Raw genomic sequence first — 26,603 nt, forward strand, 5'->3', positions numbered from 1 at the left:
CCAGAATGGAATGACACATCCACTGTTTTGATTCCAAAGGTAGACTCTCCTGAATTGGTAACTCAGTACCGTCCCATTAGTCTTTTCAATATTTTGTACAAGATTATCTCCAAAATGCTCTCTGTCCGTTTGAAAAGCATTTTACCAGACATAATATCTCCTACTCAAAGTGCCTTCGTCCCTGGTAGAATGATTACTGACAACATTTTGGTAGCATATGAATGCATTCATAAAATTAAGAATACCAAGAATAGTCTTTCTGGTTTGTGTGCTGTTAAGTTGGATATGCATAAAGCGTATGATAGAGTTGAGTGAATTTTCTTGATAAATATGATGCACAAATTGGGTTTTGATAATCAGTGGATTGACCTTGTTATGGCTTGTGTGAGCTCAGTCAGATATAAAGTCCGGTTCAATTCCCAAGAAATTGAAATGTTTATACCTTCAATGGGGTTTAGGCAGGGTGACCCATTATCACCTTACCTGTTCTTGATTTGTGCGGAAGGTCTTTCTAGCTTGCTGCAGTATGAAGAAGAAGTTGGTGGCATCAATGGGATAAGAGTGTGCAGGAATGCACCGTCAGTATCACACCTTTTATTCGCTGACGATTCTCTAATTCTCATGAGAGCAGATATGTTGAATGCAACTTCCTTACAACAGCTGTAACAATTCCGGCCAGATGGTAAGTTTGGGGAAATCTAGTATTTTCTTCAGCCCAAATACAAATGAGCAAACAAAAGATGAAATATGCCAACATCTGAATATTAACAACCAAGCTATCTCAGATAAATACCTTGGTTTGCCTGCTATGGTGGGAGCAGATAGAAGTGATTGTTTTAAACATTTTTGTGAAAAGATAAAGAAATAGTTAAAGGGATGGATGGAGAAACAGCTATCAACCGGAGGGAAAGAAATCTTATTAAAATCAGTGGCCCAGTCTATTCCTGTTTTTGCTATGTCAGTTTTCCAATTGCCAAAAGGAGTTTGCAAGGATATCACTGATGTTATTTCTCAATATTGGTGGGGAGATGATGAGGAGAACAAAAAAATGCATTGGTTTTCATGGTGGAAAATGTGTATTCCAAAGTGTGAGGGGGGTATGTGATTTAGAGACCTGCATTCTTTTAACTTGGCACTCCTCGCAAAACAGTGTTGGAGAATGATTATCAACCCAGACTCTATTTGTGCTAAGATCTTGAAGGCAAAGTATTTTCCAAACACTAATTTGTTGCATGCAGGCTCGAAAAATGGTTCCTCTTTTACATGGCAGAGCATTGTCGCTGGCTTGACTACCTTTAAAAGAGGGTATATTTGGCGAATAGGCTCGGGGGAGAATGTGAATATTTGGGAAGATCCGTGGATCCCCTCAAGTCCTGACAGGAAAGTGTTAACCCCGCGGGGCCATACAATTATATCAAGAGTTGTTGAGCTTATTGATCCAGTTACCACACAGTGGGATGACCAGTTGATTTGTGATATATTCTATCCAGTGGATGCCAGAAGAATTTTACAAATACCAATCAATTTCCAGGCTTTCGATGATTTTATTGCATAGCACCTGACTAAGCATGGAAAATTTTCAGTTAGAACTGCTTATGTGGAACAATGGACACACAAGTACATGGGTCATTCTCTTGAAGAGTTGACGTCCAGCAGTGCTAAGTATTCATTGATTTGGAAGCAGCTATGGAGTTTACAAGTGCCAAGGAAAATTCAAATATTATGCTGGCGAGCGCTATGTGGAATCATTCCATTAAAATCCATACTCGCTAATAGACACATCCCTATTAGTGGAGAATGTCCGATCTGTCATAGGGGGGCTGAAGATATGAGACATATGCTCTTCCAGTGTGACATCGCAAGAAAACTATGATCGGGGCTGGGACTGATGGACCGCATAAACCATGCCGTGCTAGTGGACAGATCGGGATCTGCAATCCTTGAATATCTTTTTCTGGAACCTGACTCGCCCTTGGATATCATGCCAAGTTTAAATTTTAAGGAGGTAATTGCAGCAGGATGTTGGTACATCTGGTGGTTATGGAGACAGCATACTCATCACGATTCATGTCCCCCTGCGTCCAGGTGGACCGCCTCAATTCTGGCGATTGTTGGAAACTATGTAAAATCTGTGAACAAGAAGCGGGATGGTTCAGCACAAATGGAAGAAACCTGAAGCGAGATTTATTAAGTTGAACGTTGATGCGTCCTATCATGCGGACGAGGGATCAGGTGCAACTGCAGCAGTCCTAAGAGATGAAAAAGGATGATTCATAGTGGCTCAATGCAAATTTATTCAGTACGCAGCAGACGCAGCTACAACTGAAGCCATGGCAAATACTGGATTGAGAGTACTGTAAAAGATCTTGACATTTAAAAGAAGCAAAAAAAATCTCATGTAGGCAAATACTGGTGCTACCTCTAAGACCAACACCTATAAACATCGAGGTTGACCACAAGTGTGGAGTGGAGTGGACTAAGCATCGAGGTGTAACATGTAAAATGTAATGTCACGCTAGTGGAGGGTTCTGTATGCCTTTTCCCTCTCTTTATAAAATGATACGCATGCTATGTGTAGTCAAAAAAAAAAGACCAACACCTATAAACACATAGCGGCTCTGTTGTCTCCACGTAGGCAAATGTGTGTCTATTGAGGATTATCCTTCCCCAACTTTTCTCATGGATCTCTTCCACACCGTTATCGTTGCTCAACTTGTGTTTACTCACGACATCCCTAATGAGATGACAGGACATCGGCAATGAGTGCGGCGGTATGTCCGACTCCACTACGTACAACCGGCTCCACGTGTGCTCTTTCATTGTCAACGCGTCCTCTAGAACCCACACCTGCACACGTAACTCAAACAAATTTAAAGATGCAATACTTCCATGTGAACAAACAAATTCAATAGACTGCCCACTCTTTACACGATAATGAAGAGTGCAGAACTTAAGTGAACAATGTCATTTTCTTATCTAATGGAAAAAATCAATTACCCAGGTTTTGCTACTTATTCTTAAGCCTCGATCAATTTAGAAAGGATCGGCTTTAATTTAGTAAATTAATGTTACACGATAAACTTTTTCTAAACATAATTTCCCCTTTCTGAATTGATTGGGACATAAGCCTACTTAGGCATAGACCGATCCTAAGTGTATAATAATTCTGTAAATACATACCTCGGACTTTTCAGCCGGCGAGAGAGAATAGAGGATCCCCAACCTCGCCCGCACCTCCGTCAGGTGCCAGCCGTCAGACGGCGCATCCGGTGGCGACTTGATGAAGCTGAGGCGCTCGCGGCCGAGGTCGAACGCCATGAGCTTCTTCCCCTTCTTGGCGGCCCAGTACATGGTGCCGTCGACGCCCACGATGCCGGCGCTGTAATTGCATCTCGGGAGAGAGCCCGTGGCAACGTCCCGCCATGACGACTCCCCCAACGTGAACACCTTCAACTGCTGCAAGCTTCTCTCTTAGCGTATGCGTCCACATGCACGATCTTGTACCGCCCGGCCGTGGGGTGGTACCCGAAGCCGTACGCCTCGTGCCAGCCTACGAGGCAGGTCCTTTCCGGGGCGGACGGCAGCGGCGAGAGGGACAGCCTCTCGCCGGTGACCGGGTTGACCAGAGTGATGGCGGTGTCGGACATCCGCTTGTCGCGGAGGCAGATCAGGCCGTTGCAGGTGCCGACGACCATCGGCATCGTGCCTTCGCGGGGGCCAGGCGGGCGTTGGCGTCGTTGTTTTTCCAAAGATATCTTCCGGGGCTCCCTGTTGATGTTGATGGATCGTCCACGACGTACGCGGAGCCCTCGCCGGTGCCGACGAGAAGCTTGGTGCGGCTCTGCATCTTGGCCGTGCGCGTGTCCACGACGTCGCGCCAGTGCCGGCAGACCAGGCGGGTCAGCCGCCGGGTGCTCGGAGGGAGCCGCAGGACGATGTTCACGAGCACGTCCGAGGACAATTCCCGTGGCATCCTTACCTCGATCGCCTGCGCTAGCTAGCCAGATGCGACTTCGGCTCCCCTGGCTGTTGCGATCTCCCGATCGATCACCAATAATACCCGGAGTACTGGTTTTTTTAGGGGACCGGGAGTACTAGTTGCCAAGTATACAGATTTATTTAGGGTTCCTTCAATGGTCGTCCCATATGAACTCCCAATAACACACACAAATTCCAAACGGGTGAACTGCTGGGTTAAGTTGTTGTTGTTTTTTTTACAAAAAAGTTGTTTTTTATCTGCAATTTGTGGGTTTCACTTCCATGGAACGGTGGCTGTGATTTTTCTCCAGTGCGTACTATGGTCGTCAGCTAACGTGAGGAGAAAATCAGCCGTCTCCTGATTTATTAGATTTCATGAACGTGAGATGTCCGATCGGCGAGCCATCGCCAGCCGTATCAGAACGTTTGCAACACGAGCCTTGTTGCCACTGCAGCATAGGCAATACTGCAACCGCCAACGATCCCTGCAACAAAGCGATGTTGCAAGCCCCATCGCCACCCATCGCGCACCTCAGTAGCAATGTTCTTAGCGACTAGCACGGCAACAACAAAGGTGCCAGTGGAAGGCCGATGGAGGTAGCACGGCGGACTAGGGTGGTGGCAAGGCTATAACATGCACCATGCTGCGGTGAGAGTCGATTGGTAGACGCGGAGTTCATACATGGTCATAACATCTGTACTATCCTAAAAAAAATCAGCGACGAATGATATGTATACTTTGACCCCCTCTAGCAGTACAAGGAACCATAAAAGGCTCTTTTATATATATATCTTCCATAAACCGTTGCTTTGTGTTTCTCCTTTTTAGGCGGCCGCTACAAATGTACCGGCTGATTTTTGAGAAAATCAATCCGCTTCACAAGTGTCTGATCAGGCCTCTCCTCTCGCGCAAATCTCTTCTTAACATCCTCGCCTTGCATCAGCCGCCACACCAAAGTTTATTTTCCAGGCATAGCTTCCTTGCCGCGGTGAAACTTTGAAAGAATTGGCAGCAACCCACGAAGGTGCCCCCCAATAGCAATAATACTCTTATCTTGGAACTGTCGGGGCTTCGGGAATGGATCGGTAGTTTGAGCTTTGCTGTATGTATAGCGAGATGTGGATCTGGATGTTTTTATCGGAGACTCACTTAGATAGCTACCCGGCTAGATGCTCAAGGCGAAGATTGAAGATGAAATGTGTTTGTATTAGTGATGAAAGAAAAAGGAGGATTGTTGTTGTTATGTGAAATTCATGTTAAGGTACAATGGTTGGAGTTAGATATACATCTCTTTAGCACAATGGCTTCCAACTAATAAATGCATGGAAAGGCTAAGGTCACTATTTATAGATTAACTCCCTGGCGTGTGAGTGCCCACATCTCGCGCGTTGGGGAGGGATCTCTGTTGGGGCGCAACTGGGGGGAAGAGGAGGTGAGCTTCTCTATTGAGATGCGGTGGGTGAGGAGCACACATATGATTTTACCCCTTCTCTATCATCTCTTCTCATTTTCATGGTTGGGCCCACACCCATGTAGCATTCCAGTTTTTTGTTGTAAGTTCCGAAAAATTAAAAGTTCACAAAATTTGAAATTTCAAGAATTTCAATTTCTAAAGTTAATTTTTTAGAAGTTTCAAAAATCATGAAAGTTTCCAATATTGTAAGTTGTAATTTCTAAAAGGAAAGCACTATCCATCAACTGGCTGATGCACGCGCAACGTCCGCCACCTGCGTAGCTGTCAGATCGATTTTGGCCAAGTGCTCACGCTGGCCACTAGTCCCGTGCAGCCAGTTTCTTTTTCCAACAAACGTATTATTTCAGAAGGTTTTTGCAATAGAGGTTTTGTTTCAGAAGAAAAAAGAACGGTTCGGTGGTGAAGTTCAAAGCATCGGAGGAGTGCCCAGTGTTAGAGCATATGAGGCAAAGCATTGCAACACGACGCATGTTTCAGAAACATAGCTCTAGTTGCAGAAATCGCCAGAGGAGTGCCCAATGTGCGAGCTTAGTCGTGGGATGGCGCGATCCGATAGAAGTGTGGGCATTGAGAGGCTACAGTTATGGTAAGGAAAAAATTCAGTAAATGCGGTTGTACCAGCTCGATATAACAATCGATAAAATTTCTAGAAAAAAGAGAAGAGACAGGTGAACATGCCCATTTGTGGCAAAATCTTCAGCTGGAGATCACGACTCGATTGATTATGCCACGCACACGTCCCACGCCCCAATTTGTTTAGCAGATCCTCTCCCCTGGCAACCTGCACACTAATCTTATCTGAATGTCCGAGTCAACTGCAATTAAATGATGAACTGGATTGATTATGCCATGCACATGCCACACTGTTTTTGTTTGTAATGGGGGTATAATATATTACTATCATGCATATGATAATAGTATATGATATTATCTCCGTAATGCATAGTATTATAAGTTAGTATCTTAGGTTGTCTTATTAATTGTCATGCATAGTATAAAGTAGTACAACATCTAATATGATACGGTATCATAATATGATACTACACTTTCTATTTCCTTATTTAATTGTATGACACATCATTCAAAAGGTCTAGTTGGCATGCATGATACCGCTTATAATACTTCAATTACGACCAGCTTTACAAATACAGTTTGTGTAATTCACATTTAGATGTTTTTTTAAGTATATCACATCTAAACTCCCACAAATATATAATACAGTAAGAAGAAAAAAATTAGGATAAAAAATAAACCATAAATAGAATGGACATCAAACTAGATGTGACATAATTATGTCATATCTAGATGTGTCCCATACCCTTACAAAGCAACATGAGCTGAATGCCCGGATCACGTGTGTTAAACTATGTGCATGTTACTCTCGCACAACCATGCATGCAATGACGCACGCACAAAGCTTTGTGTGCCTATATAAACAGCCAGGCCAGCCGGGTGTTAGGAGCATCAAATCAAATTACTGAGAGATCATCATCCCATTCCCATGATGAGTGACGCTGTAGTGACAAAGTCGCCGGCGGTGGTCGTTGGCCCGTCGGAGCCAGGGACGCCAGCCGGCATCATCAGCCTCTCCTCCTTTGACAAGGTTCAGATCCCTATCCCGATGGCGCTCCTCCTCGTCTTCGACGAACCGATCGACGACCCCGCCGAGACCACCAAGAAGGCCCTGTCGCGGGCACTGGTGCCCTACCACCCTATGGCCGGCCGGCTCGTCGCCGGAGCCGACGACGACGCGTACCTCAGCATCGCGTGCACCGGCGAGGGCGTGCCTTTCGTGGCCGCCTCGTCTAGCTGTTCCCTGGAGGAAGCCATGACGTCGCCGTCGTTCCTCAAGGACCTCACCGTCCGTTACCCTGGCGAGCTCTGTCGCCTCAGCGACGCCTTGCTGCTGATGCAGGTGACAGAGTTCTCCTGCGGCGGGTTCGTCGTCGGGGTGACGTGGAACCACGTCATGGCGGACGGCGCCGGGATCGCGCAGTTCCTGCAGGCCGTCGGCGAGCTCGCCCGTGGGATGGGGGCGCCGTCCGTCGTCCCCGTGAGGTCGGGCGCCACGATCCCGCCCATCCCGACGCCCGTGGTCGCCGCGCTGAGGTCCCAGATGCAGGTCCTAACGGAGGAGCTCGCGACCCTGGACGTCACGATCCCCTCCAGCCTGATCAGCCGCTTCAAGGCCGAGTGCGGCGGCGACTGCACGACGTTCGAGGTCGTGGCCGCGGCGCTCTGGCGGAGCCGCACCCGCGCGATCTTCTCCGGCTCCGACCCCGACGCCCCCGCGATGCTATTCTTCCCCAAAAACATGCGCGAGAAGGTCGGCGCCGAGCGCGGCTACTACGGCAACTGCTTCGGCAGCCAGCTGGTCCTGGCGACGAGCGGCGCGGTGGCGAGCGCCGAGATCAGGGACCTGGTGAAGCTCGTGAAGGGCCACGCGGACATACTGGACCTGCTGATGGACGCCGGCGCCGCCACGGTGGTGGATCTGGGCAGGCTCATGTCGTCCCCGAGGTACCATGCGATCGCCGTCTCAAGCTGGCAGAAGCTTGGGCTGGAGGCGACGGACTTCGGGCGCGGGAAGCCGGCGAGGGTGATGTGGCAGCCGGAGAAGGCGGTGGGGTTCTTCTGCGTGGTGTGCCCGCCGTGCAAGGGGAAGGACGGCGTCAACGTCCTGTCCCGCTGCGTCACGCCGGAGCACGCCGAGGCGTTTCTAGCAGAGCTGGCCGCCCTAGACATGTAGACACGCTCCATCATTTCTCTTGTACTCCATTTTCTTCCCTCGATCGCTTCCGATCGTCGAACGATCAATCTCCGTTGCTGCAGCTTCCTCCCTCTCCGCAACAAATCACGTGCCTCCAGAGAATGAAGTTATTTTGAATCTTCGTGCTTTGCACCTTTGCATGAACTTCCGAATTGTTAACCAGTGAGCGCGAAGTATTTGCAGATTGCAGTCTGATTTTCCCTGCAAAAAGAGCTACTTGTACTAGTAGTTTGATTTTTATTTAGCAAAAGCTTTATTGCTCGATAATGTTCATTGGAATACAAAATGGGTTATGTGGAGTACGAGGCCACAAATCGCGACCCCGATCAAGTGAAACTGAGTACTTAGCCAAACTATGAGCATTCGAGTTGTTCTATCGCGACCTTCAAAAATAACCTCGCAGCTGTCAAACAGAAGTTGAGTTGCCCTGATCTCCCTAACTATAGCACCATACCCGCCACTAGTTCCGTTCTTAATTTCTTCTACCGCCGTTTTACATTCAGATGAAATAACAACATTCTGCAGTATAGTAGATTGTGGGCTAGAGCTTGAGCCTCCAGACTTGTCGGGTCGTTAATGTTGGAGAAGACAATAGCCGAGGATCCCATGAACATGCCCATATGATCCCTACACACCGCCGCATATGCACCGGACTCCCTCATTACGTGCAAGTCCACCGTCAACGTTTATTTTGGCCACGCCCACAGGAGGTGGTTGTCATGACTTGCATAGGCGAACAAGTCTGGGATGTGCTGGCTCTGCCTTTCTGGGTTGTTTCAATTCATCAAGCTCAGCAATATACCTCTCGACAAAATGGTGGGTTGAAAGAGGGCTCTGAAAAATACCTTCATGGATTGCCTTCCTCCTCGTAGTCCAAATTGCCCAAAGGGTCACCACTGTTTTGATCAAGCAGCCATGTGATAAAGATTCAATCATGGTGAACAACCATTGTTTTGCACTCGGCTCCGTGGTGGCCACCATGTGCTCTACCAGTGGCGGAGCATAGTGGGGACAATACCGGGCTTGGCCACCCCTTGCTAGAGAAAAAATTACACAGTATGCTTATATTTCTACTAATCGCTCTACTAATCTTCCGGCATCTAGCCTTTTCTATGTCATACACTCGTTTTGGCCCCTCCTTACATTTGGTTCACACTCCGCCACTGTGCTCTACTAGTTCCTCGTCAACCAACACTGGTAGAAAAAGGGCCTATAGTCCCGGTTCGTAAGGGCCTTTAGTCCCGGTTCCGGAACCGGGACTAAAGTGTCGGTACTAATACCTCCCCCCTTTAGTCCCGGTTCAATCCAGAACCGGGACTAAAGGCCCTCCACGTGGGCGGTCCACCTTTAGTCCCGGTTGGTAACACCAACCGGTACTAAAGGAAATTTCCTGTTTTTTTTTTGAAATTTTTTTTAAAATTTTTTTGAATTTTTTTTATTTTCAAATTTCTGAATTATTTTAACCTCTAATCTCTAATCACCCCTCATCACTGCTCAATTTAATCTCTAATCACCCCTCATCATTCCAAATCATCTCACTTCCCGAACGGTCACCCATCCTCTCACTACTCCAGCCTGAGCACGCTTAACTTCTGGGTTCTATTCTCCCTCATTTCCAAGTCTGCACTTGTTGTTTTCCTGACAATAGTAAGATGTCAATCCTATTAACCCTCAGGAATTTAGCTTGAGCATGAAGTCACATATTTCACTGTTTGAGTTTAAAACTATTGTTCTAAAAAACAATAATTTTTTAGTAACACTAATATTTTTGAATAAGTAGTTTGACCATTGTTTGACCATAGTTTGACCAGATTTGACCAAAATTCAAAAAAGGTGAAATAATTATTTAATAACACTAATATTCTTGAATAATTATTTAGTAACACTAATACTTCTTGAATAAGTATTTAAAAAACTGAAATTTAAAAATACTGAAATTTGAGCATAACTTTTTTTCCTTTTGGAATTTGAGGATTCTAGAAATTTGCAAATAGGCCGTAGGCTGTCTCCATCGGATGTAACTTTTCGAGTAGATAATTTTTCATATAAAAAACTTTTTCATCCGAGTTCGTATGCAAAAGTTATGCCCATTTTACAAATTCCAGAGAGATTTTGTAAATAAAGTCGAAATTCATATTTGTAATTTTCCCAACAACTAGACCACATATCACATGTGAAACTTATTTTCTTTTATTTTTTTGACATTTCCATCATTTTCTTTTATTTTTTTAAAACTGAAAAGGCGATCCACACGGGGGGGGGGGGGTATAGTTTGAAAATGGGACCTTTAGTACCGGTTCGTGGCACGAACCGGGACTAAAGGTCTCATCCCCATTAGTCCCGGTTCGTGCCTCAAACCGGGACTAAAGGTCTAATCTTTAGTCCCGGTTTGGGGCACGAACCGGGACCAAAAGGTCTAGATGAACCGGGACTAATGCCTTAGCCGCACGAACCGGGACCAATGCTCACACTAGTCCCGGTTCTAGACTGAACCGGGACTAATGGGCTGAGCCGGCCTGGACCATAGCCCTGTTTTCTACTAGTGCAAGGCCAAAACGCACATGGTCATGGAACATTCAAATAAAGAATGGCGTCAAGAATTGGCAGCTCCACACAACTAGCATGCACCAGAGACACACATCTTCCTTTGGTGACGAATATCCTCACTCGGCAGCGGATGTTTTGCAAGCCTCGAAAGGAAAGTACGTAACTTGGTAGGGCCATCCACATTCCATAACCGAGTCCATGCTTTAGCCTCAACTCCTGTATCACTAGATTCCCGAACGATCCTGCAACCAATCCTCACGCCTCTTTTTTGTGGAGTTCAACATCCTCTATGTAGATTTAACTAAAAATTACCTTTCTTTTCAAAGTTCCAAGCCCAAAAAATCCTCACGGTTACTATTGCATAACGGGATACTAATTCTATTCTTTTTTTTAGTTGAAGATACTGATCTTATTCAAAAGCTAGACTAGTTTGCTCACCCAAAAAAAGCCTCATCTGGCCAGGTTAGTTTAATATGCAGCAGTGGGCCACATCTTCACGTCTGGCCCAAGTCCAAGTAACGGGTGCTACTGCTGAGTATTACCATGGACTTGTTTTGTGCATGAGCTATATCTTGCTTTACGCGAGGTGGAAACAACTCTCGCCTGGGCCGGTCCATTTTCTGTTTTTCGCTTTGCTGTTTTTTTGCTCCAATCGTTTCTTTCTTCAGTTTCTTGTTTGTTCACCGGTTTCTTCATTATGTTTTTCACTGGTTTCTTCATTTCTTTATCTGTTTTCATTGGTTTTTTTCTTATGTTTCCGTAGTCTTCATTTTTCATGGTTAGAGAGTCCATGCTTGGCCTCAACTCCTGTATCATTAGATCCCGAACAACCCTCCAACCAATCCTCACGCCTCTTTTTTGTGGAGATCAACATCCTATATGCAGATTTAACTAAAAAATGACTTTCTTTTCAAAGTTCTAAGCCCAAAAAATCCTCACTGTTACTATTGCATAATGGGATGCTCATGATGGCCATGGGATATTATTCAAAAGCTAGAGTAGTTCTTTCTTTTTTGAGCAACCAAAAGCTAGACTAGTTTGCTCACCAAAAAAAGCCTCATCCGGCTTGGCCAGTTTAATATGCAGTGGTGTGTGCCGCATCTTCATGTCTGGGCCGAGCCCATGTAGGTGCTACTGTTGAGAATTACCATGGACTTGTTTGGCGCGTGGGCTATATCTTACTTTACGCGAGGTAGAAGCTACTCTCACCTGGAGGGAATAGCTCTCTCACGCGAGACTGGGTCGGCCCATTTTTTGTGTGCAACCTTCGCCGGTTTGAACGTGATCGCTTCGCAGTTTTTTCACTCCAATCGTTTCTTTGTTTTTTCTCATTTCTTTTTTGTTTCTTTTTTCAGTTTCTTGTTTCTTCGCCGGTTTTCTTTGTTATTTTGTTTTTCACTGGTTTCTTCATTTCCTTATTTGTTTTCATTATTTTTTCCTTTCTTTATGTTTTCATGGTCTTCATTTTTTCACGGTTCCTATAAGTTTTCTTTATTTTCCCACGGGTTCTATGGTTTTTTGCGTTTTCTTCATTGGTTTTCTCTGTTTTTCTTGGTTTTCACTGGTTTTTTTTCTTTTCTTCTATTCTTTTGTTTCTTTCTTGGTTTTCTTTGGTTTTCTTTTTTTTATTTTTTTCTTGGGTTTCAGTACACATTCAACATTTTTTGTATACATCAGAAACATTTTTTATATGCACATTTAATATTTTTAAATACAGTATTACCATTTTTTCTAATCTTATATTTTTGGATTTCTACTTTTGTTCCATACACATAGTACAATTTTGTGTGTATATATAATATAATTTTTAATACACATCTAACTTTTTTAAATACGTAGTCAACATTTTATTGTATACACACATTTTTAACAATTTTTAAATTCTTGATTACCATTTTTAAATACAATATTATATGTTTTTAATAAATGGTCAACATTTTTATATACACATTTAACATTTCTTTGATGTTAACGTTTTTTTTCAAGTAGAAGATTAACTTTTTTGAATACATGGTCAACATTTTTTCTATATGCATTTAACATTTTTCAAACGTTTGATCAACACATTTTTTTTTCAAATGCAAGATTAACATTTTTTCCGATTACATGGTCAGCTGTTTTTCCATACGCATTTAACATTTGTTCAAGATGATTGGTTAGCATTTTTCAAATAGTCGTTTAACATTTTTTGGGTCAAATGGTTGATTTAAAAAATTAAATACATGATCAGCTGTTTTCTATACGCATTTCACATTTTTGAAATGCTTGATTAATATTTTTAAGTAGTTGTTTAACATTTTTTTTCAAATGCTTGGTTAAAAAATTTAAATACCCCCGCAAAAAAAAACTAAACACATGATCAACTGTTTTCTCACACAAATAATTGTATGCATTTTTGGTCAACATTTTTTAGGCTCATCAATCAGGGATCGGTTCCCCTCAAAAACAAAATCAGGGAACGGTTCCCCTAAAAAAAATCAGGGAGAATTGATTGTGGTGGGGGCGCATCACCAGTTTTGCCGGACTTCCGGCAGGTGGGCGGCGGAGGTCCGAAATTCGTTGCACGGCCGCGAACTTTCGGCCGACCCAAAAGTTCCTGCCTTCCGGCGAAACTTCCTTCCCTCGGTGAAAGCTTACGTGGATCACGCACGCAGCCCGGAGGAAGAAAAAGAGGTAATAACACCCCAGGTACCCTAACTTGCACAGAATATGATGATTTAGTCCCAAACTTGCAAAACTTCACTCCATCATACCCCAATTTGCATCTCATGTGATGATTTAGTCCCAGACCAATCACAGCTTGACAATTGGCAGCCAGGCGGTTGGACCGGTCAGCACACATACTTTTGCAGAAAACCCCCTACCGTTTTCTTTAATCAACCCGCACTCACCTCCCATTGACTGCAAAAGCATAAATAACCTAGTGTAAAGTGGAGTACATCCAAGATTCCAAGTTTGCTTGAAACTACGAATGTTCATGTATTTCATATTCAGAACGACATGTAGTTGCTACTGTTCCAAAATAAAATGTATAGTTTCTACCGAAAACCACATGATAAAACTGTTCAGATTGTGACAGAACAGGTATCAGTGCACAACACCGTTTTCTTTCAGTCTTTCAGGAGAAGAGAGGTTGCACCTCATGAACATCTTTACTGCAGCACAGTTTCGTGACAGAACATGATTTCAAGTTCTCAACAAAGAAAAGAATTAACATTGCTCGATCAAACCAACATACAAATTAACGGGGAGAAAAAAGAATGACGGAAGCAGCATGAATCCTTGGCCGCTACCTGCAAGAAGTGCTCTCCTAATCAGCCATTAGCCATTTTTTCTTGCATCGGCGGCGTCAGTTCCTCCAGAACGGAACAAGAACGGCACATTGACGTCGCACGGCCTCGACACCACCTTGGCGCTGGCGGCGAGCCTGTCCACCGTCATGGCGCATCGAACCGTCACCGGCACGGCCCACGTCCTCACGCCGCCGAGCTGCAGCCGCACGGGCACCGTGATGTCCACGTCGAACGGCACCGATGGGAGCCGCTCTGCCGCGGCCATCTGCCCGCGCTCGCGCTTCGAGAACCGTATCCTGGTGCCCTTCGCCTTCGCCACGAACACCGTGATGTTGCACGACGCCTGGTAGAAGGCCGGCCACGCGCCGTCCGCCAGGCTCATGCCCTCGTACGACACGGCGACGCGGCTCCCGGCGCCGTCGTAGTGCACGCCGACCTTGCCGTTGGCGCTGTTGTCGGCGCGGACGGTTGCGGCGAACCCCGGCGAGAGCGGGCCGGGGGCCGAGGCGTTGCTGACGCCGGCGAGGCCCGACACTGCGAGGGACACGACCGAGTACGCCGGCTGCCTGGGCTTGAAGGCGAGGTAGACGACCCCGACGGCGGCGGCGAGGGAGAGGACCGCGACGGCGAGGTAGAGGCAGGAGCAGTCGGCGCGGCGGGTGTAGTGCTGGAAGAGGCGCGCGTTCTCCGGCGGCGGCACGCGGAAGACCTTGTCTTTGGGCAGTGCACCACGTACGTGCCGGCGGCTTCTGCTGGTGTTGGGGCGGCGGCGGGACGGGCTTCTCGAAGTGGACTGCAGAGCGGGCTGGGGGAGGGGTCGGAGGAGGAGTAAGCGTACTCGCTGGAGAAGCCGGAGCTGGTGGACGCGGCCGTCGTTCATCATAGGCCGCTCCTGCTCCTCACATCGCGCGTGCGAATCAATCTGCGATATCAAAACCGTCCGTGCAAGAATGTTTTGCGCGCATTAATTGGTACTTCCTAACCGAACAGTACTTCTTTAGCACAGCGTTCAGTGCTACTCCCTCCGTTCCTAAATATAAGTCTTTGTAAAGATTTCACTATGAACCACATACGGATGTATATAGATGCATTTTAGAATGTAGATTCACTCATTTTGCTCCGTATGTAGTCCATAGTGAAATCCCTACAAAGACTTATATTTAGGAACAGAGGGAGTAGTATGCTTATCGTGGACGTCCTATAGCTTTGCAGCCAATAGATGATCTCTTGTTTCTGTATCATGGGACAGCACGCACTAGGGCTCCTGTTCACCAGTGCACGTACCCAAACTTGAAGAGAGACCAGCAGCCTCCAGACTGGCTGGTTCCAACTCATGACACGTACGGTCCTTGTCGTTGAAGCATCGAACGGCACCTTCCATGCACATGAAGCTGAAGTCAACCGTGTACTCGAACCAAACTCTAATTAAACTGGTGCCCTGTCACATCCATGAGGAAAGGAATAGTGTGGCGGAACCATTGTCTGAAACTCTTTGCTATTGGGCATCAATTTTTTTTCTCATAACCTGATAGGCACGCACCTGTGGAGCGCAGGCATTCAGACAAACATTCTAGACCTTGACAGCCGGTGTCATGCTGAAAGCCACAGGGTTACGCCTTCAATTCTCATCTTGTTCTGGGACTACTATAATGATCGAACATGGGACCGGTTGAGTTGTTTGCTGAGCTCAGATCATGATAGGGAACACCTGGAAACAAAATCACGCGAGGTGAGTGCGGGTTCATTAAAGAAAACAGTAGGGGGTTTTCTCCAAAAGTGCGTTCGCCGACCGGTTGTCGAGTTGTGATTGGCCTGGGACTAAATCATCACATGAGATGCAAGTTGGGGTATGGTGAAGTAAAGTTTTGCGAGTTTGAGTCTAAATCATCACATTGTGTGTAAAGAAAAAGAGGCTTGCATTGCATCCATCCTTGTCCGCGAAGGAAAGGAAGAAAGAGTACCCCCGTCGCTCGGCCCACGCATCCCTTTCTTCTCTTCTGCAGCCGCGTCTGAACTACCCGTCCCGTGGAACCTTCTCGTCCGCTCTCTTACCTTTCTTCACCGCCCAATAGTCTCACCCAGACGCGCCTAATCGCGCGTGGACCCGGCCAGGCCCACGCGCCATAGACCGGGCGAGCTTAAACCCCACGCCTCCTCCCCATTGGTCTCACCAGACCAGTACTAACCCCGCTCCCCGTCCGACCCCGCGGCGGTGGCAAGCAACCTCTTTCCTTTCTCCCCGCTGCCTTTCCTTCCCTTCGCTCCGCTCCCCGCACGCGCAGCGCACTAAGCCTCCCACTCGCCCACCCGCACCAACCCTAGCCAGCGCGGCGCGCGGCGGCGATGTCGACGGACTCCGACTCCTCGCGCGGCGGCAGCTTCCGCGAGATCACCCGGGACCGTGAGTGCCTCCCCCCTACCCCTGCGCTGGGCTTCCCATTCCCGCTCCCTCCCCTCCCCTGCTCTGTTTGTTCTGGTTGTGGAGAAACGGCGTTTGAACTGAGGGGAGAGGGAGGGAGGGGGCGGATGGGGGGTGATTATTCAGTCGCTGCTCCTGCTGCGCAATGCCCTGATTTGCTGTGCGTTTGGGTGCGCGATTACTCGTGTCGAACCGACGATAATGCATAGTTAGTTCGTTTCGCCGATTCAGGGGGGTTTCTCTAGTGGCCTCGCCTCCCCTGTCCCGTGATTTTGTTGGGGGCAAGGGGAATTTTCAGACCGGCGAGATGTGCGTGAGTGGATGCTGTCAAATTGCAAGCTAGTAATACTTGAGGAGGTTTCTGTTTTATCTTTTAAACCAGCGTCAGCATGTAATCTAAGGAATTGAACTTCAATTTCCTCAGCGTGTAGAGCAACACAATTCGGCCATTAAACAATCACTGTCGTTGGCCGTTTAGTAACCTGTTACGAGCTTGCTGCTTTGCAGAGGCTTGCATTTCATTACAGTCGACGCTGGCATGTACACATAAACTTAACCATAATTAAACACCGACTTTGTTCACAATATTTTGTTGTTTTGGTTTAGCTATCTGGCATGGCGGTGAGCGCATGCTCTGCTTTACTTGTTTCCATGTGAGTTTAGCTCATGGAAAAATCGGCAACAGGGTAACGCGAGTGTGGTTATAGTATTATTAACACTTCAGCAGACCATCAAGTAGACTGTGAAATGATCGATTTGGGGTGGGCTGCGAAGGACATTCCATGGTTGTGTCTGGCAGGGATTTGGTGGTTGGGTGGTTTTGTGGAAATCAATCGGATATAGTAGAGTCAGTAACTGATTTATACTCCCTCTGTAAAGAAATATAAGAGCGTTTAGATCACTAAAGATCAACTAGGCAATACTGGTGCATTGTGCTAGTATATTTTCTTAATGGCACGGCTTAAAGAGATGCGCATTGGCTGTCAATGTAAAATGACATGCGTGATTCTCTTGTACTCATGTTTCACTTGACTTTATTTTGTTTCTTCCATTATAGTTATTTGTGCTAAGAATTTTGGTTATACTTGAATAGGGCAAATTCCGTGTAATTGTAAATTTATCATGTTATTTTTTTCTCTTACCGGCATATTCCACCAAGTTCCAGATTTACCATTTATTTGTTCATTCTTGTTGCACCTGTGTAGGTTTATTAAATGAAATGTTAAGATCAACTAGGCAGAACAAAGGATCACCATGGAAGGTATCAATCCTTTTGGTTTGGATGATTTTCAGGATTTTGATATTGTCATGTCCTACCACCTTGCAAAGAGAAGTGACATGCATAAAATTGTGTTTTGACTAGGTTCTTATCATGGATAAACTTACTGTCAAGATCATGTCATCTTCGTGCAAGATGGGAGATATAACAGAACAAGGAGTTTCATGTAAGTAGGCTGTTGTCATGTTCTGAACCTGGACATTTTTTTCTTCAACACTCGACAAAATGCATGCCATTTGTATTAGAAGAAAGGATACAAGTATTTGATTTGTCCATTTGATCCTCTTGGTGCGTTCAAAAAGTATTCACTTAGGCATATGAAAAAATCAAGTAAATCCCTGTACTGCAGTACAGACATTGCTGTAACATGAGGCATTTATTCTGGCTAATACTATGTCGTTCCACTGAAGGAGTTCTGTTACAATATGCCACCTCAGAGTCATGATAAGAATGCAACTTTTCTGCAAATACTTTAACTGGCCCCAGTTGGTGATGCAGTCTAAATATTTTTTCATGTCAATGCAGAGCCCCTTTAATGTATTAAATGAGGCCACTAGGATTTCTACTAGCATTAATTAAATTTTACATCATGTCTAAAAAAAGGCTGCATAGTTCTTTAATTGTGCTACAAAAGTACTTTAACACTGTCAGTGTTCCTAATTTTGGAGAACTTTAACCAGCTTTCTGTTGAACTGTTAAAGTATTTCCTTCGAATGTATTTAGCATTTAGCTTTCCAAAGCTGTAGGGTGCCATGGAATTCCTCCATGGGTTATTGTCTATGCATAAAAGCTCCACATTGCCAATTCTTTTGCAGTGGTTGAGGACCTATACAAACGGAGGCAGCCGTTACCATCAATGGAGGCAATTTATTTCATGCAACCTACGAAACAAAAGTAAGCTATGTTAGCAACATATCCTCTTTGACATGGCTGTGTGTTGTCACTGTTAGTACTTTTCCCTAGGCAGTAACCTCTCAAAATTTGTGATCACTGCCAGATTTACTCAACTACTTGGTAGGCTTCGTGCCCAGGGATCTGTATGATACTGCCTCACTTGTGAAATATTGTTTTGACTGCTACCTTGCCATTCTTGTACTCAAAGTGACAATGTGCCACTAGTTGAGCCTACCAGCTTTTGATTCAATAAGTGCTGGCAAAGATATCCAGTGGTCTAGTTCTAGGACTTATATAGTACTTATGGCAAAGAGCACATGCATCCATGCTTTGGTCTGGGTGTGAGGACCATGGGTACGTCGTTTGCCATCAACTAGCTGTTTGCAAGCCTTCTTCTTGCTGTGGAAGAGAGATCAGGGATCGTAAGCGACCATCTAGATGCTAAGGATCGACACTATGAGTCAGGGGAAATTGCTGGGCTGGGTGGTCTCGGTCAAAGGTGCTGATAGGTGGTAAGAGTCGCTGCCAAGGCACATTAGAGTAGCTGGTTGTGGCGGCACACTTATCTCGCGAAACTCGCCAATTAGGTCATCACTGGCCATGAAATTAACACTAAGCTTGTATTGTGGTATTGTCCGTGAACCCGCCCGGCTTGCATCCTTAGGAGTTAGAACAGAAGCGTTTGGCAAGATGGTGACCAGGCGAGGTTCCCCTCACTGCTGCTTGACTTCTCCTTTGCCATCTCCAATTCAAGCCCCTCTTCCTCTGAAAATAACCCCCCTGTAGCCGAGTCAAGTTCTTCGTTGCCTCGTCGGACTCTCCTGCCACTCCAGTTTTTACCACCGGAGTGTGCGGTAGGCGATAACCAGCACAGATTAGTCTGTGTGTGCGAGAAGTGGAGCAGAATGAGGGGCACGCAAGGGCACTCATTGCTGCCAGGGTAGGGGCTAGTTACAACACTTTTATTTGCTGAACTTCACTGTGGTTGGGAGCTTTTTTGGCGTTTGGTCCGTTTATTTGGGCTGCTGGACAGGCCTTTTTTTTTTTGTTTACTTGCTGCTTTTGCAAAATGCTGTTCATACCTCCTGGTTGGTTTGCTTCATAGGCAGTTGCCACCCACTTAGCACCCAGCAATTTTTGAACACTGAGAGGCCCTAAGAAGGGACGGACAGACTGGAAAACCTCGCTTGTTATTTTCTTAATCACTAATAAGAGATACAGCTCCAGCTTTGTTAGATGGATGACTTGAGCACTAAAAACTTATCCTTAAACGAGGAGTATAAAATACCAAAGTAATATGATTGTCGACCAAATTATGAGATACACATGCACTGCATGAACTGGTGCATGCTGTAGTTTTTATCCTTTTAAGCCGTGCTGAGAAAGAGTATCTTTTGATTTTGTTGCACTCAAGTCTTTTAGTCCCCAAGGCAATTAAAATGTTGTGGTAGGTGCAGTTATTTTTATTTATTTTTGCTGGTGATGTTGATTTTTTTTTTTGCACTTCCAGTTTCTCTAACCGTTCATTTCTGTCATAATGCAGTATTGACATATTTATGTCCAACATGTCTGGGAAGCGTCCATTGTACAAGAAGTATGTGATCTGTGCATGTATTTACTTGACATTTGTTCTGTTACTTTAGTCTTTTTTTTCTCCAATACGCTTCTGTTACTTTAGTTATTGATACAATGTTGTGCCAACTGCAGAGCCTATATATTTTTCAGTTCTCCCATACAGAAAGAATGGGTGGCTCATATAAGAAAAGATTCAAGTGTTTTAGCACGCGTTGGTGCACTCAGTGAGGTCTGTTTAACTGCCCCCTCTCTCACTCGCAAGCATGCAAATTCACTTTTTGCTCTATGTCGCAGATGAATCTGGAATACTTCGCTATTGATAGCCAGGTAACCGGGCTACTTAACGTTTCAAGAGTGCTGGTTCAGATTAATACTTATTCATGTATGACCGCAGATGAATTAAAACATATCTACTCCCTCCGTCCCAAAATATAAGATCATTATTGACACTATCATAGTGTCAAAAATGGTCTTACAATTTGGGACGGGGGGGGGGGGGGGGGGGAGTACTTGTTTATTTACTTTATTATTTGTTTGATTTCGATGAATCCATTGCTGTGTGCAGGGCTTTGTAACTGACCATGACAAGGCTCTAGAAGAGCTTTTCACAGAAAATGCAGAAGGCTCAATGAACTATAATTCATGCATTAACACGATGGCCACTCGCATTGCTACTGTATTTGCATCAATGAAGGTACCTTTCCATTTTATGCTATTTGCAAAGTCTTTATACCCTTGTACACTTGGGGTAGGGGATGGGGGGTGATGAATTCAGGCATTACAGAGAATGTGATTTTGATTAATGAGGACAAAATATGGTGGTTGAGGGCTTGCGTGTGGCAAGTCTGAGCATATGAGCAATTTGAACATGTATCCAAATGTCATGGTCTTCGTACACAACAGAAGATGTTTTTTGTGGATGAGATGGTTATTGCCAATCATAAAAATTAATTTGGAGCGATTATCATGTGAATCATTGCCACTTTACTTCATTGTTATTGCTTAATTGTTACTTCATCTGCCTTTTCCCATATTTTCCATTAAGACCAACGCTGAATGTTTCCAATATTGTTAGGAATTTCCTCGTGTGCACTATCGTGTCGCTAGGACGATTGATGCTTCTACTTTGACAACTCTACGAGATTTAGTGCCCACAAAGTTGGCAGCTTCTGTGTGGAATTGCCTGGCGAGATATAAATCAATAATACCTGAATTTCCTCAGACAGAAACATGTGAATTACTTATTGTAGATCGTTCAATAGACCAGGTATGAGATCTTTTTATATGTTTGAGATGTTTGTCACTGGTTTGAAAGTGAAATGCTGGCTTACTCCTTACGATGTTTCATGTTTTCATGATGTTTACAGATCGCCCCTGTTATTCATGAATGGACCTATGATGCCATGTGTCATGATCTACTGTCCATGGATGGTAACAAATATGTGCAAGAGGTGAGCATATCAAAATCATTTTAATACAGTTCAGTGTCGACCCATTTTTCAGTTCTGTTGTACCCCTGATATCATGTTCCTACACATGAATTGGAAACAACAGGTGCCAAACAAGAGTGGATCAGGCACTGAGAAAAAAGAGGTTTTATTGGAAGATCATGATCCCATATGGTTTGAGCTTCGTGATGTACATGTAGCGGATGTAAGATTGTTGCCACTGTTATCTTTAAACGTTGTTGTATGTTTCAGTAATTGCATTATGACATCAATATTGCAGGCTAATTTAAGACTGCATGAGAAGATGAGAGATTTTATATCTAAAAATAAAGCAGCTCAACTACACCAAGCAAGGTTAGTTCTAGACAGCAACTATTGCAAGTTGGGGTTATTACTGGCAATTAGCTTAAGGGAGTATGCACTATGCAGTTATAACAGTGAACTTTAGTTAGGTTATAACATACTAGCAAACGTTGCATCTTGGAAGAGAAATGAATGGTGCAGAAATGCAAAATCGAACTGGTTTAGATAATGATGTGTTCTCTGCAAGCGAAATTTGTTCACCAACCTATACTTGTCATTTTTCCTATTTGGTTTGTTAATTAGTCAGGTTTATGCAATTCATAATGACAGCCAAAACATTTGAAGTGTGTGGTTTCTAGGATATACTTACTGAGTTACCATGATGCATTTGAAATAGGCATCCCTTCCCCAGACCCTGCGCAAGCGGGAGCTACATGCACTGGGGCTGCCCCTTTTTTATTGAATTGATTCTCGCATTTAGTAAGTTTTTTTTCTTGTTGTAATGTTAATGCTCCTGCTTGATTTGCAGGACCAATGGAGAGTTATCAACAAAAGAATTGCAAAAAATGGTCCAAGCTCTTCCACAATACACTGATCAAATTGATAAGCTTTCCCTCCATGTCGAGGTTTGTAGTTTTGCTTTCTAGTGCCAGTGTGTGCTGCATAAACTTGAAACTAATCACGTATTGTTGTATTACCTACACTTCTAAGATCACCAAATTGTCACTTGATTTTTTTACATGCACATGCTGAGAAGGCAATATTTACCACAAATTAGAATACATGATTTATCTTAAAATTAAGATGGACTTGACTTTTCATCAACTTGTATATCAAAAAACAAATGTGTGTACCTGGCAAATCTTAAACATTACAATGGAGATGGTGTGACGAGTTGGAAGTGTCTGCCATGGGCCTAGACTGACCACCATATCAGTGCAAGTCCACTAATCCCATTTCTGCTTGCGCTGTTTCCATTTACCAGCATACACTTCACCTGGTGTTACCTTTCCTAGCATTGCCTCATGCTAGCACTCTGGTTAGATCTTGGAAATTGGGACTAGGATAGGAACTGAAGAATTTGAACTGGCTTCCCGAATATCAGCTGTTTTGACATACCAAGGAGTATACTTTACTTTTGGTTACTCATTTTGCTACAGATTGCAGAAAAGCTCTTTGACATAATCAAAGAACAGCATTTGAAAGATGTTGGCCAGCTCGAGCAAGATCTCGTGTTTGGTGATGCTGGCTCGAAAGAACTAATCGATTTCTTTAGGACACATCAGGTAATTATTAATTGGACTACAACCAACAAAATGCTAGTTCTAATACTGTCTAGATATCATACTGATATGTTTGAGGACCTAATCCAGGATATAAGTCGTGAAAACAAGCTGCGTTTACTAATGATTTATGCTGCAATTAATCCAGAGAAGATCCAGAGTGAGAAGGGAGCAAAGCTGATGCAGGTAACTTTAGTTATATATATGGGAAAGTTAGCCCATTCATTTGTAAAATACATCTAATTTGAGTTTGACAAGTGAGCCCTGGGCTAACAACAACTGTAAAATAGTATGAACACTGGGCTGCTGTGAATTGACAAATATGTTGAATGGCCACCCATGAAGTAGATCTATTTGCAAAAAGACCTGCAAATCTTATATCTATAGCTTTTCACAAATACTCCCTCCATCCCATATTAATTGACGCAGAAATGGATGTATCTAGTACTGAAATGTACTCCTTCCGTCCCATAATATAAGAACGTTTTTGGAACTAGTCTAGTGTCAAAAACGTTCTTATATTATGGGACAGAGGGAGTATTTCAGTACTAGATACATCCATTTCTGCGTCAATTAATATGGGACCGAGGGGAGTATATGATTAGAAAAGATAATGGCCCAATTAATGTCTTAAGACTTAAAGAACTTCAGTTGCTACTTTCTGTGATCAGAGGGGGCATTTACATTGAAATGATGCATTTGTAAAAATCCACCTTTTCAAAAGTTGTACATTTGGTTCCTTCTGTACAGTAGACAGTTTCTAAGAATTTCTGCATCAGAGACTTGTAGCTTCAATTCTTCAATCAGTCAGTTGTCAATTTGTTGTTTTATAACTAATTCAGTAAGAGATTTTTTTCCCAGCTGGCCGGATTATCTGCTGATGATATGATCGCAGTGAATAATATGCGCTGCATATGTGCTCATGAAACTAAAAAGTCTTCAAAAGGTGGTTTTCCTCTGAAATTTGAAATACGTAAGGTAACCTGTCGAATTATTTTACTTGTGTCTTAGTTCTTCCAAACATATAGCTTTTAGATAATTGATTTTATAGTAGAAGTTATTCACTCAATTTTACAATTTTCAGAAAAAACGTGGTATCAGAAAAGAACGAATAGGGGAAGAATCAACATGGACGTTGTCCAGGTTTTATCCCATCCTGGAGGTATAATTTTTTATCTGATTAATTATAGCAGTAAATGATTGATATTCTTCATACTGTTTCATGAAATGAACTTTTTTGCATACGGAGATAATTTGTCAATAATTTAAAATGTCTTTGAGATTCGAAGATAATTTATCTCCACCATTCTTTTGTTGTTCCCAAGTTCCCCTTTTGTGCGTTATTCTCGATTAATTCTGATCCATCTGCCATCTCACCTCATTTTGTCAACTACTGGTTTGCTGTATATATGGAACCCTCATGGTTGGTCCGTTGGTTTCAGTTAATTTGTCCCCATTCTTTGGCCCCATGATCCATTTGCCCGGCCTACTAATTTCTTGATTTGATTACTGTGTATGTCTTGGGTACCACTTCAGCACAAACATTTACTATCGATAAAAATATGAATTTACACTCACTCTGATTACTTTTACCAAGTCCATGTGCCAACTTCCTCTCTTGTATTTTTTTGCCATTTCATGAATGTGGTTCTTGCCTTTTTTGTAGGATTTGATTGAGAAACTCAGTAAAGGAGAGCTTCCGAAAGATGAGTACCATTGTATGAGTGACCCTAGTTCTAGCTTCCGGGGGATCTCAAGCAGCATGTCCGCTCGAACAAGCCCAGCTCATCAACCAGCTCAATCCATGAGATCTAGACGGACAGGTGGCACATGGGCTAGACCTCGCAACTCCGACGATGGCTATTCAAGGTTGGTCATAACGATTCCATTGGCTTTCCTCGGTTTCAAGTTTTAAGCATGCATTTCTGTTTAGGGTGTTTATGGACATGTCTGTAGTAAGCTGTTTCCTATAGTCTTTCCAGATGCTATGTGGGTGCGTAGGCTATTATGCTAGTTCTGTTAGTTGGTTAAATTCTGTTCTGCCTATTGTTACCAACTATATAGACCTTTGATTTATATGACACATCAGTATGATCATTGTTCATATTGGCAAGAGTAGATTAGACTTCACGAAGACTGAACTTTTGGCACCAGTCTGCAACACTTGCTGCAAAGTTTTAATGCTTTCTAGCAAACTTTCTCCTGTGACATTTGGCATGGATAATGAAAGCTGTGACCTCAGTTTACTGCAACGAGAGCAAATTAATCAATATTCCATCGTGAGCAATTTACTGACATGCTATCTAGTGCATACATCAGCTTACGTTCATTTCTCAGTGAAGAGATTTTGAGAGCTGTGTTCGGTAGTTGCACATTTCTGGTAAATCAGAGTTGATAATAGATTGGTTTACAGCTAGAAGTTCCTTTATATAATGTGTCAATGATCATTTTACAGCGATTCTGTACTGAAGCATGCGTCAAGTGATATGAGAAAGTTGGGTCGGCGTTTGTTTATCTTTGTTGTTGGGGGTGCTACCCGGTCCGAGGTATGTTTTTCATATTGCCTCTCGAATCGACTTGCTCCATTTTCAGTCATAGTATAGTGCCTAGCTTCATGCTTTAACCTATAAATACATTTTGCACGTTCTCTAATCCGCTTTCTTCTACGTTGATGGATATTGCAGTTACGCGCTGTTCACAAGCTGTCATTGAAACTGAAGAGAGAAATTATCCTTGGCTCCTCCAGTCTTGATGATCCAGCCAAATTCATCACGGTAAGTCCGTCGACTGTCCTGCCCTCCTCTCAGATATGCTAGCTACCCGCCAACATGACTTTGTGCCATTATCTGCAGAAACTGAAGATGATGTCGAATGAGGAGCTGTCACTGGACGATCTGCAAATATAACAATAGGAGGGACGCATCGGTTGTAATTATCTACTGATTTATCAGTCTCGGATATAGGTGTAGCTGAGCATTGGACGGACCGGAAGTTCGCTTCTCACACAGTCTAGAGGGGCATGCTGTAGGGCGGCCCTCCTTTTGGTATCTCGTAATCTAGTGTGTACATAAACATTGGCTAGCAGCTGTAGCGTGTCTGATGACTTTTTTTGGACCAATGGAAGGAGGTGTTCATCATTGTGTATTGTCGGGATGCGTTGAGAATGTGTAACGAGAGACGTCTTCTTTTTCTTGATCTGTCGTGCATCTGTGCAGTTTCAAGCTGTCTGAATTTAAGGCGATGTCGATCAAATGGCTGAAACTAGACCCACACTATACCATACCGTTGTTGGCTGGTATCGCATTTCGCAGACGTTCGATAAATAATGCTTACGATCTT

At 44.1% G+C, this 26,603-nt stretch overlaps 3 protein-coding genes and 1 pseudogene across 4 annotated transcripts; 2 read left to right on the forward strand and 2 right to left on the reverse strand.

Moving 5' to 3' along the window:
• Positions 1-2,296: 2,296 nt before the first annotated feature.
• On the reverse strand, positions 2,297-3,647 carry LOC147983402 (putative F-box protein At4g09190). The gene is made up of 4 exons (XM_087540718.1): positions 3,495-3,647; positions 3,181-3,453; positions 2,795-2,847; positions 2,297-2,354 (listed from the first exon to the last, which is right to left on the reverse strand). Exons 1-4 carry the CDS (start codon positions 3,645-3,647, stop codon positions 2,297-2,299), a joined length of 537 nt encoding a protein of 178 aa, XP_087396844.1.
• Positions 3,648-6,936: 3,289 nt separating this feature from the next.
• LOC125535319 (acyl transferase 15) lies at positions 6,937-8,477 on the forward strand. The gene has a single exon (XM_048698374.2). It carries the CDS (start codon positions 6,955-6,957, stop codon positions 8,200-8,202), a length of 1,248 nt encoding a protein of 415 aa, XP_048554331.1. The 5' UTR covers positions 6,937-6,954; the 3' UTR covers positions 8,203-8,477.
• Positions 8,478-14,075: 5,598 nt separating this feature from the next.
• LOC125535320 (NDR1/HIN1-like protein 13) lies at positions 14,076-14,946 on the reverse strand (annotated as a pseudogene).
• Positions 14,947-16,236: 1,290 nt separating this feature from the next.
• LOC125535322 (putative protein transport Sec1a) lies at positions 16,237-26,461 on the forward strand. Of its 2 annotated transcripts, XM_048698375.2 has the most exons (21): positions 16,239-16,464; positions 17,688-17,743; positions 17,846-17,927; positions 18,577-18,655; positions 20,199-20,249; positions 20,363-20,459; positions 20,525-20,557; positions 20,796-20,924; positions 21,306-21,497; positions 21,598-21,681; positions 21,785-21,883; positions 21,959-22,032; positions 22,511-22,607; positions 23,142-23,267; positions 23,355-23,450; positions 24,126-24,242; positions 24,349-24,426; positions 24,931-25,133; positions 25,720-25,810; positions 25,949-26,038; positions 26,117-26,461. In XM_048698375.2, exons 1-21 carry the CDS (start codon positions 16,407-16,409, stop codon positions 26,168-26,170), a joined length of 1,986 nt encoding a protein of 661 aa, XP_048554332.1. In that variant the 5' UTR covers positions 16,239-16,406; the 3' UTR covers positions 26,171-26,461. The 2 variants fall into 2 exon arrangements, with proteins under 2 accessions (XP_087399050.1, XP_048554332.1); XM_087542924.1 differs by having other exon boundaries at positions 16,237-16,464; positions 21,785-22,032.
• Positions 26,462-26,603: the final 142 nt, after the last annotated feature.

The sequence above is a fragment of the Triticum urartu genome, chromosome 2A (assembly GCF_056163025.1).
Source record: "Triticum urartu cultivar PI428250 chromosome 2A, HENAU_Tu73, whole genome shotgun sequence".
Lineage (NCBI taxonomy): Eukaryota > Viridiplantae > Streptophyta > Magnoliopsida > Poales > Poaceae > Triticum > Triticum urartu.

Coding starts and splice junctions, on each gene's coding strand:
- LOC147983402 (XM_087540718.1), bottom strand. CDS start 3,647: ATGTCCGACACCGCCATCACTCTGGTCAACCCGGTCACCGGCGAGAGG. Junction 2,848..3,180: donor CGCCGGCTGAAAAGTCCGAG/GTATGTATTTAC, acceptor TTACGTGTGCAG/GTGTGGGTTCTAGAGGACGC. Junction 2,355..2,794: donor GAGCACACGTGGAGCCGGTT/GTACGTAGTGGA, acceptor GATCTTTTACAG/TACTCTCAATCCAGTATTTG.
- LOC125535319 (XM_048698374.2), top strand. CDS start 6,955: ATGATGAGTGACGCTGTAGTGACAAAGTCGCCGGCGGTGGTCGTTGGC.
- LOC125535322 (XM_087542924.1), top strand. CDS start 16,407: ATGTCGACGGACTCCGACTCCTCGCGCGGCGGCAGCTTCCGCGAGATC. Junction 20,250..20,362: donor AAGCGTCCATTGTACAAGAA/GTATGTGATCTG, acceptor TGCCAACTGCAG/AGCCTATATATTTTTCAGTT. Junction 25,134..25,719: donor TCCGACGATGGCTATTCAAG/GTTGGTCATAAC, acceptor ATCATTTTACAG/CGATTCTGTACTGAAGCATG.